The sequence below is a fragment of the Artibeus jamaicensis genome, unplaced genomic scaffold (genome assembly GCF_021234435.1).
Source record: "Artibeus jamaicensis isolate MK-2021 breed Jamaican fruit bat unplaced genomic scaffold, CSHL_Jam_final contig_559, whole genome shotgun sequence".
Taxonomy (NCBI): domain Eukaryota; kingdom Metazoa; phylum Chordata; class Mammalia; order Chiroptera; family Phyllostomidae; genus Artibeus; species Artibeus jamaicensis.
Genome location: NW_026521887.1, coordinates 1,495,655 through 1,514,046, shown reverse-complemented (window position 1 = coordinate 1,514,046; position 18,392 = coordinate 1,495,655). Strand labels below are relative to the sequence as shown.

At 38.0% G+C, this 18,392-nt stretch overlaps 1 protein-coding gene across 4 annotated transcripts; it reads right to left on the bottom strand.

Moving 5' to 3' along the window:
- Positions 1-8,411: 8,411 nt before the first annotated feature.
- On the bottom strand, positions 8,412-17,863 carry LIG4 (DNA ligase 4). 4 transcript variants are annotated; one of them, XM_053670350.1, is made up of 3 exons: positions 17,587-17,863; positions 15,258-15,330; positions 8,412-11,968 (listed from the first exon to the last, which is right to left on the bottom strand). In XM_053670350.1, exon 3 carries the CDS (start codon positions 11,938-11,940, stop codon positions 9,205-9,207), a length of 2,736 nt encoding a protein of 911 aa, XP_053526325.1. In that variant the 5' UTR covers positions 11,941-11,968; positions 15,258-15,330; positions 17,587-17,863; the 3' UTR covers positions 8,412-9,204. The 4 variants fall into 4 exon arrangements, with proteins under 4 accessions (XP_053526325.1, XP_053526326.1, XP_037002235.2 ...); XM_053670351.1 differs by having other exon boundaries at positions 15,258-15,327; XM_037146340.2 differs by lacking the exon at positions 15,258-15,330.
- Between the last annotated feature and the right edge of the window lie 529 nt (positions 17,864-18,392).

Below are 18,392 nucleotides of genomic sequence, written 5' to 3'. Positions count from 1 at the left end.
GAATGCAAGGTCTTGCTCTCCTAGAGCAGAGATTTGAACCCAAGCCATCTTGCTCCAGAGGACTTGCTATACAAAAACACGATACAAGCAGAATCTTCAGGGATGCCCCAGATCTCTAGTCTATGGGTTTTATATTAAGAATCTGTGGTATTTCTATACATGGAGCTGTAAGAGCAGATGAATCACTCAAGTGAGAGAGGATAACATGAAAAGGAAGACTGAAAATAGAACACAGAATGATCTCTATTTTAAAAGGAACAAGAGTAAAGAAGAAAAATCAAAGACTAAGATGACAAAGATATAAGGGGAGGTGAGGGTAGCAACATCCTTTTTCCATTTATTATAGTGTCTTTCACTGAGAAAAAGTTTAATATTTTATGCAGTTAGATGTACCAATGACTTCTATGAGTTGAGGTTTACAGTCACAAAGGGTTTTGTTTCTTTCATACCTAATTCCTGAATTATGTCATTTTGTTTCTGAATTTTTCTAAAAAAAAGAAAAATTATTAGTCTCAATAATTTTGGTTGTTTATTTTTAGGTGAGGTTAACTTTCCTTAACATTTATTTAGAAGGAAATGTGGTAAATGATAACTTTCCCAATTTCCTTATCAATTAAATTTTCCAAAATATGTGGTTTGCTTCCCTAAACCTATTTCTTTTCTCTCTCTTGTCCCTGTGTTGGACACTTTTTATTTCACATCTAGTAGTTTATCTCCAGGCCTGGAAAGGATCTGTGGTAGCTCAGTCTTGAGAATTCTTAGGGTCTAGACTATGCCAGGCCCTTCAGGTTTTGCTAAGGTTCCTTCCCCTCACCTGCTATTGGACTGGATAAAACCCCTCCCAGTTTCAGTGGCTGTTCTCTCTGGCCCACTGTGCTTTCCAATACATACCTGCTGACTATGCACTTTCTGGTTTTCTCAGGTCCCTCAGAGGCCTGTACAATCCCTCTGCTTTCTTCATGCAGAAAATTTGGTTTTTAATGTGAGATTTGTAGAGATTCAAGTACTACCTATTAATGCCACCATCATCCCCAAGTTCAAAAGATGTTGTTTTTTTGAAGCACTGTCACATTTAAGAGTTTCCTATTTTTATTTAACTTTTATTTCTTCAAGGAAGAATGCTATTGAATTTAATATACCAATTTTTATTGCTGCCGTTAATCTACTAATACAGTTATATGACCTAATATATTTAAAAATATTGGATCATCTTCACAGTCATGAAAATTGTACACTACTTGGAAATATTTTATTGCTCTCTCCTTACAATATTTAATTTATAAAAAGTATTATTGGGATATTTTTCTGTGTTAATCTCTGTAGTCCATAGTTATTTTTAATATTTAAGTAATTTTTCCAAACACAATTTACACAGATGTTCAAATAATAAATCCAATGGTTTTGACATATATACATGCATGCATATGTGTATATATGTACCTATATATTTATGCATACACATGCATGCACATAAGCATATATGTGCATATGTACACACAGAGCAAAACGTGTGCTCATGTGTACACACGTGTGTATGTGTATATGTGTGTGCACACATGGGTGTGAACATGTGTGTGACTGGCACATAAATGAATTTACTTATTACCATCACTCCAGAAAGCTCCCTTTGCTCCTTTCCAGTCAATCTCCCTCCCCAGTGACAACTCTGTCCTGATTTTTATCACCATAGATTAGTTTTATTTTTCTTGAACTTCGTATAAATGTAATCATACAATATGTATGATTGGCTATTATGAATAAAGTTTTGAACATTCTCAAGCAAATCATTTTGTAAACAGCTTTTCCTTTCTTGTGTATATATCTAAGGATAGATTTACTGAGTCACAAAATAGGTATATAACAATGTAAGAATGCTAATTTTTCAAAGTGTCATCATTTTATACTCCCACTAATAATGTATGGAAGTTCTGGTTGCTCCAAATACCATGCTGTGTTTGTTATATGTCACTATTGAGATCAATAAACCCTAAAAATTATTTTTAAAGATTTCTACATTTTTCTCTATGCTCCAAAATATTTTAAGTATCAAAGTAATTATGTTTTCCTTTAAAAGGTTATCCCCCTATGACATCTCACCATGAATCACCAGGGTTTATTTGGTTAGCCTGGCTTACCAGGTAGTGGCCCCTTCTTCGTCAATGTAGCAAGTACATCTTTTCAGAAGATGCTTTTCTTTTCTTCTTGATGGAGACTATGTAAGTGTGCTCCTTTAACAGAATCTGCAACAATCTCTTAACATTTATGGGAAGTAGAAATAGAGAGGTCAAACACTTTTCTTTTTAAGAAATTGTACATGAATGTTAAGAGCGAAAGCCAGGAAATGAGACTAGCATTTTAGACAATTCTTTTTAAATGCTGTGTGTGGAAAAAAAAAACCAGCAAAGCAACATAGGATTGTTTAAATGTCGAGGGAGACAGTGTCTAAAAGGGTCAGTAAGGAAACCAGACACAGAAGGAATTGTTGATTATTCTTCTTTCTCTTCTACCCACTAAAATGTAAACTGAATGAAGGCAGGAATTTTTGTCCATTTTGTTTATTGCTGTTTGCCAAGTACTGGAATAGTACCTACAGTTTATAAGATATTAATATTTGTGAATAATTAAATTTTCAAAAGGCAATGGAGTACCTGGAATTCACATGTTGAAACCCTAGTTCTCAATGCTATGATATTTGGAAGTGGGGTCTTTAGGAGGTAATTAGGTTTAGCTGAATTCATGAGGTCGTGAAGCCCCCATGATGGGAGTAGTGCCCATTAGAATGAAGAGAGCAGAGCTCGGTCTCTCTCTACCACACAAAGATAACAGCAAGAAAGTGGCCATCTGTACAACAGGAAGAGGACACACACCAGAAACCTGCCTTGCTGGCACCCTGATCTTGGACTTCTAGCTTCTAGAACTATGATACATAAATTGTTTAAACCACCCAGTTAGTGGTATTTTTGCTATATCAGCTTGAATGATTATAGGAAACATCAAGAAATTAGCCTTAGACAGAAACCTAAAATATCTTGCTTAAAATTTGTCAGGAACTTTCCTTGAGCTACAGATACAACCCATATTTTGTAGCACGGCACTTAAGACCTTTTAAAATCTATCCTAATCTATTTACGTATATCTCCCTCTCATACCTAAATCTGAGTATTTTACAAATATCCTCCCACACTTAAGTGCTCCCCATGTTTTTACTTACAATCTGTCTTCCCTCTGCCAGGAAAAGCCCTCTATACCACTACAACTGATGAATTTCCACTTATCTTTCAAGATTCCACTCACTCATTAACCCCATGCAAGAGGCCTACTTAAGAGCAACAGATAAAAGAGGAAGAGCCCTCCACTGACAGGTGTTCAAACTGTACACCAAAATGTTGTGGGTCCTATCTCAGTCAGGGGTTTGATCCCCAGTCGGGATGCAACTGATTAATGTCTTTTTTCTTTTCTTTTCTTTCTCTTCTCTTTTCCTTCCTTTCCTTCCCTTTCCTTTTCCCCTTTTCCTTCCTTCCTTCCCTCCTTCCTTCCTTCCTTCCTTCCTTCCTTCCTTCCTTCCTTCCTTCCTTCCTTCCTTCCTTCCTTCCTTCCTTCCTTCCTTCCTTCCTTCCTTTTCTCTCTCTCTCTAAAAACCAATAAACATGTTCTGAGGGGGCATGGAAAGCTGGAGTCCTTTCCAATGTGTATGCTGGGTATTTTCATTCTGTCCTTAAACATTCAAAGTGAGATAGGTATTGTTTCAATTTTTGTTCAAAATAATACTGATACTTGGACAGAACCAGGAGTGAGGCCCAGGGTGACTTGATTCTAAAGCTTGCACTTCTTTTTCTGCACTCTATGGCTTTGGGGACAACCATATTCCTTTAACTAGGATTATATTCCAATTATCTTTTCCTTTCAATGCAGTGTGAGTTCTTTGTGAGCAGAGTCTGTATTACTCATCTTTTTACCCAAATGATTATCAAAGAGAATAAGAACTTAATATATATTGGTGGGGAGTAAGTGGTGGCAATTGTTTATAGAATAGCTCTAGTGCTGAATTCCACATTAGATGTTTTAAAACTAATTCAATCTATTTGCCCAAAAGTGAAGATTTCAAGGGTCCAAGTAGCCTTGTTAATTCTGATTTCAGGCAAGCACATGAGTATGAATGAATCACCTAATCCAGCCACTGACTTTCCAAAAAGGTACCATCAGCCGGAAACATAAATGAACTGTTTTGGGAGACTTTTAAGTGATTGGGGATGCAGAAAAAAATTCCCCTTGAACAATAAATAGCTCATCCTGCTTTGTGGCAAGAAACCATGACCTTCGAGAATAAGAGCAAAGTAGGTTTTTCAGTCTACTTCAAATGATTTTCCATAAATTGTACAACAGTGAACAATACAAATCAAATGTCTTCATTGACAGAACTTGGTAGAAAATAATTTTGTAATAAAGTGGGGGAGTGTGAAGGAAAATATGAGAGATCTGAACAGTGTTCAAAGGAAAAGCAAACAAACCAGTATGACTGCAGTGTGGTGAGAAGGGGCAGGGAGTAACTGGTGGGAAATGAAGTCAAAGACCTAACAGATGATACGGGGCTGTGTCAAACAGACCATGGAAGTTAGAAAGACTTTGGAAGTTATGAAAGATGATAACTTCTTTCAGTAGTTTTGACCAGGTGATTAACATGATCTGACTTGCATCTTTAAACAAATTTTGTTCTGGAGAACAGACAGCAGTGGAGTAAGACCACGAGGAGGAAAGAACATTATGAGGGTTTGGGAGTAGTCCAGTGAGTAACAGGGGCAAAAACTATGGTTATCAGTAAGAATGGTGAAAGGTCATATTCTGAATGTTATTGGAAGCTCTATCCAAGATTTACTATGTACTACAAGTATGAGAACAGAGGGAATCAAGGAGGAGGATACTAGGAAAAACCCTATTTGTTTGAGAAATGAAGAGTACTATGGGGGATATTTGCAGATGAAATTATGTGATCTAAGATTACTTCAAAATAATCCACCAGTTAATCACTGATAATTGTTGAGACGAGATGATGTGCACATGCAGGTTTATTATACTATTCTCTTTTGTATTTAAAATTGTTTTATAATATTAATACTTTTAATAAATATTAAAGAATATTTATGGTTAGACACATTAACCTTGAGAGGCCCATCAGACTTCATGTAGAGATATTAGATATATAAACAGGAGTTCAGCAAGGAAATTGGGGCTAAAAAATTGTGGGAGTTATCAGTATATTTAAAGCCATGGGACAGGATGAGAATGCCATGGAGTGAATGAGAATAAAGAATAAGTCCAATAATAAGAGAATGAACTCTCCAACATTTAGAGATGAAAAAAATCTTGAAAGGCATTTTTTTCAGTATTTCACAATGCATATTAAGTCACTAAAAACTATGTAACTTTGAATCAGTAATTCCATTTCAGGAATGTATAAGAAATGAATAGAACTAGTGTATAGAGACTATATAAAAGATCTATTACAAATGCTCATTAGGGAAATAGAAGGGAGGGAGGGGGCAGGGTGAAATAAACTGAAAGTCAAACAGTGAGCTGGTTTGGGTACATTACAGAATATTCGAAGGAATATTGTGCGGCAATTAAGAATGGTGTAGGTATAAAAATGCCTTTGATTTCTGAATATTGACTTTGAACCCTGCTGTTTTGCCAAATTCGCTTATCAGGTCAAGTAGTTTTTGGTAGCATCTATAGGGTTTTCTATGTACACTATCATGTCATCTGCAAACAGTGACAGTTCTACTTCCTCCTTTCCAATTTGGATGCTTTTATTTCTCTATCTTGTCTGATTCCTGTGGCTACAACCTTAAGACAAGGGTTTGATCTCCAAAATATATAAAGAACTCACACAACTCCACTCCAAGAAGACAAACAACCCAATTAAAAAATGGACAAAGGACTTAAACAGACATTTCTTCAAGGAGGACATAGAGAGGGCCCAGAGACATATGAAAAGATGCTCAGCATCATTAGCCATCAGAAAGATACAAACTAAAACCACAACGAGATACTACTTCACACTGATGAGAATGGCCGTCATAAACAAATCAGCAAACAAGTGTTGGAGAGGTTGTGGAGAAAAGGAAACCCTAGTGCACTGGTGGTAGAAATGCAGACTGGTACAGCCACTATGGAAAATGGTATGAAATTCCCTCAGAAAAATAAAAATGGAACTGCCTTTTGACTCAGAAATCCTACAAGAACCCTAAAACACCAATCCAAAAGAATCTATGCATCCCAATGTTCACAGCAGCACAATTCATAATAGCCAAGTGCTGGAAACAACCTTAGTGCCCATAAGCAGATGAGTGGATCAAAAAACTGGTATATTTATACAATGAAATACTATGCAGCAGAAAGAAAGAAGGAGCTCCTACCCTTTGTGACAGCATGGATGGACCTGGAAAGCATTATACTAAATGCAACAGGCCTGGCAGTGAAAGAGAAATACCATGTGATCTTACCTATAAGTAGAACCTAATCAACAAAATAAGCAAAAATACAACCAGAGACATTGAAATTCAGAACAATCTGACAGTAACCAGAGAGGAGAGAGGGAGAGGGGTAATAGAGGATAGGGCCATCAAGGAACATGTATAAAAGACACATGGACAAAGCCAAAGGGGGTAGGTTCAAGGGTAGGAGACAAGGAGGGGTGGGGCAAAAGGGCCTGGTGGGGTGAAAATGGGGACAAGTGTACTTGAACATCAATAAAAACATAAAGTAAACTGAAGGAAAAAAAAAAGAATGGTGTAGGTATAGTCTCAAAATTTACTAAGTGAGAAAAGCTGATTAAATAAAGTATCCTAGTTTGTTTTACATGTATTTGTTACATTGTAATATACATATTTTACACTAACCTTACCATCAATAACCTAAAATGATAAATGTCATACTATTTGGTGGTAAAATCATGTAATTTTCCCCTACTTCATTTACCTGGTGTTCAGAACCGCTCCGCCTGGTTTCAGGAATTGTAACTATCCCCCATAGCCAAGGATGAGTGAGCGACCTCTAGAATGCAAGTCAAAGGAGACAAAAGCATGTCTCTAATAGCAAACGCTGCCTCTGCTTACTCCCCTCCCCCAAAGCATGGTCCATGTTTATGAAGAGTAAGACTCCTCACAGTAAGGGGCAACCTAAGCCAGACACCGTCCCTTGGGAGGCCATCATGGAAGGACTCCGGGGGCTGCGATGAAGAGGGAGCAATGGACACTTGCCCTCCTGGCTATTCTGACATAGCCCAAGTCCCCATGTCCTCTGGGAGAAGCGCTTTATGGCTCTAATCCACTTAAGCCTGAAAACGTGTGTGGGGAGGAGGTGCAGCTCCTTGCCTTGCTAGAGAAGTATCCGGGGTAATCAGGCATAAGAAAGAATTCCTAAAAATCCTGTGAAACCTGATTTGCTGAGTGCTTTCATTCATACATTAAGGGTCCGAGCAGGAAATGAGTATGTCTTCCAAAGTTTCTGAGTCTGTTCCTGACAGACATTGACTCAGACTAAGCCCTCAGATTTCTTTGAAATGTTATCCACTTTTTGATCCTTACCGCCTGTATTCCTGTGTATTACAACCCAATAAAAGTCATTGAGGAAGGGGCTCCTGGCCTTCCTCGTCTGAGAGATTGACCACCTCTCCACCTTCGTCTGTGGTGGAAGGGGGGACTTAAGGGCAGAGTTACCTCCACAACCTGGTATTTTGTAATTTTCTCAATAGATATAAAAATATACAAGATTATTTTTTTGTCAATTTTTAAATAATGCTCACTAAGGAATATGAAATACAAATGACCTTTAATAGGAGCTGTATTTGAATCAATCAAAAATTATATAGCCCTGGCTGGTGTGGTTCAGTGGATTGAGCACCGGCCTGGGAACCAAGGGGTCACAGGTTTGATTCCCAGTGAGAACACATACCTGGGTTGTGGACCCAGTCCCCAGTTGTGGGCATAGATGAGGTAACCACACACAGATGTTTCTCTCCCTCTCTTTCTTCCTCCCTTCCCCTCTCTCTAAAAATAAATAAATAAAATCTTTTAAAAAAGTATATTGATACAATAACATCTGACTGAAATAACATTGTTTTAAAATAAATATATCATAAGAAATTATTTAATAGTATATAAATATTTTATTTAAATTAAGAAATATAACCAATTTACATATATTTGTTCTACTGTTTGGGTAACATTTCTAGTTACAAATAACCTACATATTATCTCAGAATACCAAATTCCAAGTATTTCAATGGTGTCATGAAAGTATATTTTTCAAAATGTATAACCTATATTCCAAAATTTAATATTTAAATCTAGACACAATATATACTATATACACTGACTTTAAATAACCTAACGATAAATTAAATTACATTAAAAGTCAAAGCAATTTACTTTTCTGTAATGAAAGTTACAACACAACTTGCTATTTTGACAGTCAATGAACTATATCTAGAAAAATCACTCTGTAAATATCATTTATACTGGAGTACAAATTCACATAAAAATACTTTATTTAAAACATACACTATTTTAGAAATTAGTTAAATGTGGGCCAAGGACCTTTAAAATCTCTAGTGTTTTTTTCTTTTATCAAACTGATCTAGGTTTTTAGACCATTAAGAGTCATTTCATCCGTAATTTAGCTAATGACATCACTAACAAGGTCTTATTTGTGAGCTTGATCTTAATCTTAAAAAATGACTTTGTTTACATTTTACGATGAGAAGAATTTCAGCTTTCACTTTAAAAGACCTATTTTACAAGTTCAATTTAACAATTCTGCTTTTTTCCCACAATACTTTTGCTAGATAAAATCCTGTTTAGGTCGATACTATGGCTCTAAAAGTTTCTATATTTTATTAATATCTGACTCAAACATCTATATTTCTATAGGGATATTATATAAATATCTTTTCTTTAAATTACTTATTTCATCTTGGTTATAAAAATGCCCAAATACTATTTTGCTAATTTTTTTTCTTTCTTGGCTTTGAACCATTCAGTGTCTTTTCTATCTCAACAGTTACAAGAAGATTCCTATTTTTCTGTACCAATTTTGTTCAAACACAGATTTTTAAGGGATAAAAATAAAATGTAGTTTAATATTTTCTCATTACCATCTGTTAGGAGTCAGCCAAGTCAGATGCTTTCATCGCTAGAAAAACTAGCTTTAAACCAAATATTCATTTTCTTCCTGTAACTCACATTTGTCTATTGAATCAGTTACCCAACCTTCTTGTAGAATTTTAAACTTTCTCTTAAGAGTTCTGCGAAAAGCTTTAAAATCTGCAACACGACTACGATCCTTCCCAATGATTACATGAGATACTCCTTGAGCTAAATAAGGAACTACTTTCGCTCCATGAAAACGAAGCTCTAAGGCTGTAATAGCTAATCTTGTTCCCTCAACTTTGCTATTCAAGTCATTAATAACAGTATACAAGTCCAAATAAATGGTGTGGTGTCGAAACATACTGAGGGGAGAGCAGTCCCAGGAGTATCGATATTCTAAATCAGCAATCACAGAGGCCATTTCTTCAGGAGTCTGTTCACTAAGACTTTTAATTCCTGTGAACACTTCCTTCAGTTGGTTCAAATCTGTATCAGTGAAATAACTATCACCATAACAATCATATTCACGAGCAAAATGCTGTTTTGTTGATGGGCACATATGAATCATAAAGCGAGGCTGCCATGGCACACAGCTTTCGGTCTTAAAACATTCTAGCAGCCACTCAGGCTTGACAACATCATGTTTATTGGAAGAAATTATGTTTTTCACTCTTATGTTCTCAGACCCTGCAATAACGCAGTAGGTGTCTGGGCCTGGATTTTGTACTATATAACCACCAAATTCTGCAATTCTGTTCTCCAGATCAGGCTTTGGATGGCTACTTATTCCACTCATAACACAAAACTCCACATCTTCAAATATATTGGAAACTTTGTTTATCTTAGAAAGGTTAGGTGCTTTTAAGTGCTCAATAATTCCAATAACTTTCTTCATCTTTGGGGCAGCTTTCCTCTTTTTTTCTTGTGGTCCATCATCACCACCAACAAAAAAGTGTTTAGATGCAAGCTTTCCAGATGCTTTCCCTCGAAGTTGTTCTAAGTCATCCAGAGTCATGCATTCATGCCACTCTTTGTCTTCTCTTATCTTCTCAATTCTCGGAAAACGCAAAGTGCAGCCAGTTTTATACATGTCACTGGGAACAATCTCTGTTGCTTTAATCTGGACAAGGACAGAATTACAAGGTTCGATGTATACTTCTGGCTTCTCTGTTCCACATAAAATGCTACTTGGTAGAGCTCTTTTATGAAAAGGTTTCCAATGTTTGGCCAACTTCAAACCCAGATCATATAGTTCTTTCATGGTGTAACCTGAGCCAACACGACAAAGTGTATGAAACACTGATGGTTTTTTATCAGAAGGGGGCTTCTCTGCTACAGCACACAAAAAATGAGACATCATTCCACCACGTGAACCTTTACCCCAGTAGCCCCCAACAATTATGATGTCCAGTTCATCCATCAATCCAGTTACATACTCTGGCTTAATTTTTAACCATCCTTCACCTCTTTTGTCTGGCTTATAAATGGATAGAGGATGTTTTATCATGATTCCCTCTTCTCTTTTATCTATTGCTTCATTCAGAGCATCAATTACTTCTTTATTAGTATGAGCGTGTGTTTTCTGCACTATTTCTATTCTACCTGGTATTGGTATAAAAATACTATTAAGAATTTCATATCTCTTTTTCAGGGTTTCATGTCCTAGCTTTTTATTATTGACCATCAACACATCAAAAACACAGTAACAAGTTTGCAGATCAGAATATTCTACCATTCTCTTAATATCAAACTTATTTCCCTTTTGCATAAAAGTTTGGGTATTAGGATTGTAGGCCATCATCTCACCATCAAGGATACAAATTTGTATATCTGTTTTGAATGTGTTATGAATGAATGGTGTGAGAGAACCCTCCTGAGAAGAAGCACCAAACTGTTCTGTATATTTATACCCATTTCGTGAGAAGTATTCATATTTATCACCATCTTTGTGCATTTGCATACGTTCACCATCTAGCTTGGTTTCAATGTAGAAACTCTGGTTTTTCATGTCCTTCTCAATTCGCTCAATATCTGCTATTGCGGCTAACATTGGCTTAAAGGGAGAGAATAAAGTGATAGAAATATCACTGAGTCCTACTGAAGGATCATGCAGTTGCCTACAGACTTTCTCCAGATCTGTGGTGACATTATGCAATTCAACAGCATCATTATGAAAAACAGAAAATACAGTTTGCTGACTAACACCAAGCTTTAAGTCCTTTACAATCATCCGTATAAGCCATTTTTGTTCAAGTGCTGAACACTTACTTATAAGGTGAAGAAAACTCTTCTTTACTAGGTCCTTTCTTCTGGCAGAATTATTGCTGGCAATTGAATCTAAAATGTCATTTACTTGCTGTATGGTTAATTGTCCTTTCTGTAAACATCTTGGTTTCAACACAAAGTATGCAATCATTGCAAAGTCTCCAGCATCTCCATGAGTTCCAGTAGGTGTTCTGTAATTTAGAAGTTTAAGAGCATCCTTTCCTCCTCTAGGTAAGTTGAGCAATTCGATATAAAGCTTAGCAAGCATAGTTTCTTTGATCCCATAGGCCTCTCTCTCTCTTTCTAGCTGAGGAAGAATAAGTCTCATTGCTGGATAAAAAGAGTCTGTGACATCATTTTGGTTCTTATGAAGGGCGTCATGAAATTTCCTCCAAGAATCTAAAAATTCCCTGAAGTATCTGATTTTATCTGCACGTCCTTTACTTCTCTGTATTCGTTCTAAAGTTGAACATAAATCTGCAAAAGGAACGTGAGATGCAACACTTTTTGAGGTTTGTGAGGCAGCCATAGAAGCAATGCAGAATCTTCTGGTTGAACTAATAAAACAGAAAGAGAGTAACTTTAGTAAAAGATGATATTCAACTAAATATTTAGCATAAAGACCTTACAGAACATCTGGTTCATAATATTTGCTAAATGAAAATTGATCAATGCTATAAATGCTACAAATAATGCCCCTTATCAATTTCTACATTTGATAATCATCATCTAATTTACCTTAATTCTATTCAGTCTTTATTATAAAAAGTAGTCTCATTCCATGTATTTACAACATTAAAATTAATCACTTTAACTCTTTCTCCCTAAACTGCAACTTCTATTGAAATTAATTATTCTATTCCTGGTTTAGCACATAATTGAAAAGATGATCGCTAATACTGAAAACAACAGATTAAGGCTCAATTCACTATATCTGAGCTTCCGAAGTAAGGCATTTCCTTATATTTCTCTTCTCTGTCAGACACAGAACCAGAAACAAGCTTCTTAAAACAGATGTTTTCCACAAGTCATTAGCTTACTGAATTAAAATTTAGCTTTGTAGGAAGTTGGAGCTCCTACATAGACAGGGCCCTTCCACACACACAAAAAATAGTATCTTCTTCTTTCGGATTAACAAAGCCTATATCTTTGTTTACTTCTACTTCTTCACTACTAGCTATGTTGAATCACTCTGGAATTCAAAACCCAACTCAAAATACCATCCTCATAAAATCCTCCCTTGACCTGTCTCTTTTAACTCTATATTTGATCACAGTTATTTACAGTTTTATAAATTTAAATTCATTCGTACACTTTTTTTGTTTATATTCCCTGCTAGTTACCACCCAGCCCAACCCTGTTTGGCAACCCTGTTGGGTTGCCAAACATTCATTGACTGCACATAAACCAGGCGCTGTGTTCTGTGGGGGCGACTTACATAAGCGCCCCCCGCCAGGTGCCACAGACAAGAGTGAAAATGACTGAGACATGATGGATCCGCTTGGGGTGGAGAAGTGGGCAGTGGCCAGTTTCTCAGGGGAGACAAAGGCCAGCTGTGGCTAGTTTCTACGAGGAGAAAAAGGCCCAGAGGCCCCCGCTCCAGGGTCTTTTATTGGGTTCTAATACACAGGAATACAGGGCAGCAAGGATCAAACAGTTGATAACATTTCAAAGAAATCTGAGGGCTTACTATGGAGTCCGAGTCTGTCAGGAACAGAGTTTTAGGGTTTTCTGCTTGAACCCTTAACATATAAATGAAAGCACTCTTAGCAGAACAGATCTCACAGGTTTATCAGGAAGTCTTTGTGATGCCAGATTTTTCCCCAGGACATGTTCTAGCAAGGCAAGGAGCTGCACCTCTCCCCAACAGATATTCAGGCTTAAGGGGATTAGAGCCAGGAAGAGCTTCTCCCAGAGAACATGGGGACTCGGGCTATGTCAAAGCCAGGGGGCGAGAGTCCATTGCTCTTTGTTGCAGCCCCCCGAGTCCTTCCATGAAGGCCTCCCAAGTGATCGAGTCTGGCTTAGGTTGCCCCCCCCCCCCCCCCCCCCCCCCGCTGTGAGGGGTCTTACCTGTAACTGACTTCTGACCAAGCTTTGGGGCAGGGAGAGGAACTGAGGCAAGCGTTTGCTACCAGAGACAAGCTTTGCCTCCTGCAGCTAGCACTCCAAAGGTCACCCCTTGCCCTTAGCCACAAGGGATAGAGATACAATTCCTAAAACCAGGCAGAGCGGTCTACAACAGTGTTCTGGGCATATACACTATGGAGCAGCACTAAACACACAGCCTGCAAAGAAAAAGGGACAGAATGGTGTGGACAAAAAGAGGCCACATATGAAACCTGACAAGCTCAGAGGAGGCTTCTGTAGTGCACTTACAAACTCAGAGACCTAAAGTAACCACATAGGATGGTCTGAAATGAAAACTTTTTAACTGAAAGCAGTTCAGGGTGGGCAGTCATGTCCTAAGGAAGGAGTTTTCCCTGAAAAAGATGAATCTTCACCTTAACTAAGCCTGTCTGTTGTCTTTTTACATGTAGGATAACATACCTGGTAAATATGCCTTTGCAATAACCAAGTAAGTTCCCTTTTTCCAGATCTCCCTCACAGCTTGAGTGGGAAGACCACAAATCCCCTCACTGTTATCAAATTAATTGCTGACTGTTAACTATCTTGTATCCACCTATGTAAAAAAAAAGTATGCATATATCATTTTACTCTTTATCCAATCCTAGAGATTCCACCTTTTCTTTCTCCCACCTCCTTAATCTATCACCGATGGATTTCATGTAATCCTCTTATGTTTTATCCTTTGATTAAAATGTATAAAAATGAGGTGCAAAACTATAGGAAACCTATTCACGTGGTATGGGGAATGCCGGAATCAGAAAACTGGCAGGGAGCGAGGCTGGCACACAGGACCCAAGCCCATGGATCAGATTTCCCATGGGGAATCAGGCCTCCATTGTACCTAGTCTGCTTTGAGGCTTACTTTTTGCCAAAACTCCTCACCCTGAATTGAGGTAGAAAATGTTTACTACATATCTTTAAAGTAACGTCCTAAAATCCATGCTAAACCTTCCAAGGACGAGTGTAACCAGATCAACCACTTCTCCCCTTGCATCTGCCACATCCTATTCTTTAAAGTAATTAGCAACATTCTTTTCTTTGTTATCTGTAAAAGGTAATCACCTTCAGGAAACCTGTGCATAGTAAATGAGGACCATCCTCCATGTAATGTACCCAGAAAAGCAATAAAAGCCTGTCCAGGCAGGGGCCAGGGGCCTCTCTCACTTAGAGAGTGGTCATGCCATCCCTTTTTCTCCATAGGACTTCTGTAGTCTGTGTGAATTTGTGCAATGAAGCCACAACACAGGGACCCCATGGGCTGGGGTCCACATCACAAAACTGCCATTTTTCTGCAGTATTTTATCAATTCATTGAGGTTTTGCTTCCTGAAAATTGTCAGTTTGGCTCAAATAAACTCATAAAAATTCTTATGGGTCTGGATGTTTCTTGTGTTGACAATGGGAACTAATTGTAAAATGGTACGTTCTTTAACAAAAACAAAAACAGCAAAATGTCATGACACAAAGCTTTTCAGTGAAGTATCTTCTCAAGTTAGAGACAAAATAACATGTAGTTTGATGTGCTAAGGTCTAGAATATTTGCCAAAACAGTCACAAGAAGTGTGAAATTTATTTGACCTTTTAAATACCCATGTAAGTTCTATTAGAATCTATAAGATATCAGAACTACTTTAATATACTTTAAACTATGTAACACTAACTTTTCAAAGAAACTTCAAGTAAAAATGTGAGCTCTAGGAATAGACTTTGTTTTTACCTTGTGGTTTCAGATGCCTCCTGGCATATCCCATGTAGCCCAACCAGCACAGAGCAGGGAATGGGGGAATCTGCTATAGAGGAGAGACCACAAAATTTCCCACTCCAGCAAACAAAAACAATCATTTATAATATTAGTACAAGACTACAATAGCTAGCACAAGAAATGGAACAGCTCACTACTGTACAACATTTACTAAAAATATCACTTTCTAGAAGTCAGAAAATGATGTTGGAATTTGTGCCACTTGCGATTGGTGAGACAGGTTTATTTGCTGAATGAATTACTAAATGCTTAAAGATGAATTTACGGGAAACCACATTAGAGAATGCCAGGGGAGGGAGGGAGGAACAGACAGATAGAAAGACAGACAGACATACATACGCACACACACACACACACACACACAGGGCTGGGGGCATTCAGTTTGATTAAAAGCATTCAGTAGCTATGACTGCACTGGGAAAGATTCACAATAACCATTGATTGGCCTATAGGGGGTAAAGCCACACTTTTCAATCTAATTCCTAAAACAAACAAACAAAAAACCCACTTCTACGAGTCAGTTAGACCAAGAGATAAGCTCATGAGACTATATTCTTAAGATAGTCTTTGAATATAGTAACTGTTTCCTTTCACTGTCTCTCATTTGCATAACTGAATGCACCACCTGGTTATATATGTTCACTGTCTTACCCCTCCAACGCATATTCTGGTATCTAATGTTATTTTTATAATTTACATAATGCATGTTAAAATAAAGTATGTGAAGAAATACTTCTTTAAGTGTTCAAGCACCGGTATACAGTTTCAACCTATCTGTAGCCTCTGTATGGTCTCAAAGTCAGTTTCCCTCAACAAGTCCCAGGTAAATACTCAAATAATTTCATACTAATGTTGAAATCTAGTTATAGGTGTAGATACACATGCATGTAAGACTGCTATATAGATAACAGGATTCCAAAATTAATATAACATGAATAGACTTAATTATTTTTACTTATTTAAAGTGTATTTTGATACAACATTAAGATTTCCACCACCCTGGCCAAGAAGCTCTGTTGGTTGGAGTGCTAACCTGATGAGCCAGGTTTGGGGTTTCATCACCAGTCAAGGCACACGCAAGAATCATCCAATGAATGCGTAAATAAGTGGAACAACAAATCGATGTTTCTGTCTCCCTCTCTCTAAAATCAACTTAAAAAGATTTCCATTGTTTTTTACATGATCTCTAATTTTATTTTCTGGATGCTGGGGTGTTTTTAGCTGAAGTTTTCAACTTGTGAAAAAATAAAATAAGGTTTGTGATCAGGGCACAGGATCTGAGGTCCAGTAAATGTGAGTTCAACTGTGGACTCTAACACTTAACTTAATGGCTATGTGATATGTGGTAACTATTCAATTTTTCTAAGACTCAGTTTTCTTAAGGGTAACCTGGGATTAAGAACTATAGAAATTAAGATAAGAATGACGTCAGATAATTTACTTAAGGTGCTTAACACAGTACCTAACATTTAGTAAGTCCTTCATAAATTTTAGTACTATAATGCTTGCTGATCCAAGCAATACTTAGCAAATAAATATTACAAAACACTAAGCAGATAAGGGAGACACTTCATTTTTTATAACAATAAGCAAAGCTTTCAAGAGAATGAATATAATTAGTACACAATAATGACTTATCCATTCAGCTGCTGCCTATATTGTCCTGATGTGACACAACAAAACACACTAGCAAGCCTGTGAATATGGGAGATGATTCAAAGTTATCTTATTGGAGAGAAAGTGGTACAACTGAAGTTCCTTCCTGGAACCCTGGACGAAATGATGTGCTTCTTCCCTATGAGACAAAGCGTTTACACTACCCTATCTTCCACAGCACTTTCTGACATGTCGGGAAAATCAGCAGAAATAAATCAGAGGTAAGAAAAAGAATGAAGCTTGAGGGAGCCAGTATGTTAATGAAAGACAAAGTGTAAGAAACGGAACAAAGTAATAATTATCTCCAAGCCTATTTCTCTCCTTTTAACTCCACCGGTGCACGCCTGAAAAACCACTAGAGCCATCCGCATCACTCCTCTGCCCCCAAACAAAACCTCCATTGGATCACGGGTGAATCCCTGGCCCTAGACAAACCCTATTACCTCTCTATGCCCAAAGCTGCCCTTTTGAGAGAGGGGTGTTCCTCAGAATCACAATACATGCAATTAAAACCACCAACACAGTTCTTGAGAGACAAACATCTCCGGGGACGGGGTCTAGTTTGAATCCTAACCACAGACTAAGCTTCTAACACAGTGCAGTCACCAGTGCTCTCTGTACCACTCACCTATGGATCCAGGGGGCGGTTGAACTCAAGAACTTTGGGTCCAGGAATAAGAAAAATGAACTTTTTAAGCATTTGTTAGCCTCTGCTGCTTTGGGAACACTTGCCCAGCGTCCGCCTGCCCAGACTTCACCTCTGGCTCGCCCGGTGGACTCTGAGGCCCCTCCCGGGCCCCCACAAACCTCCTACAAGACACGAATACTGAGGTGCCTCCACCAAACCTAAACCCGAAGCCGAAGGAGCCGGTTCCGCCAGCTGCTCCTGGCGCAGATGCAGTAGCCTCTTTAGTTAGGGAGGCTGTGACGTTAGGAAAAGGATGTGCGCAGGCGCAGTTTCCTCTGGAGGCTGGGAAAGCTGTGGCGTAGGAATCTTGCGCGCAGGCGTGGTGACTCTCTTGAAACGTCCTGGGAGTACCAGGCACCTCGCAAGGGTGCGTAGGGCTTGAGAAGTTCCCCGGTAGCATTATGACTACAAACACAGCTCCTTATAGCTTCCCAAAGCAGCAGGTGCTTTGTGCAAGAGGTTGACTCATGAGAATTGATTTCGTCGCTGAGACCCAAAAGCAACACTTCGTGCATTGGCTTCATACTTAGACCATGGATGAGCCTGATCCCTCCCTGTGCAAGGGACAGCCACTCAGTTCTGTTCCATGTTTGTAAACAGTGGTACCAATACTTATTTTGCAGTTCGATTGTGAAAGCACAGGTTGAAGAGGGCATCTTCCATTCCCAAACATCTGTTGTTATTTAAGTGGAAAAATTGGCTTTTGCAATATTGTTTAAGGCTATCCATTCTTACTAGTTTTTCAT

Excerpts from the sequence above, each read along its gene's own strand:
- LIG4 (XM_053670350.1), bottom strand. The coding sequence starts at position 11,940 with ATGGCTGCCTCACAAACCTCAAAAAGTGTTGCATCTCACGTTCCTTTT.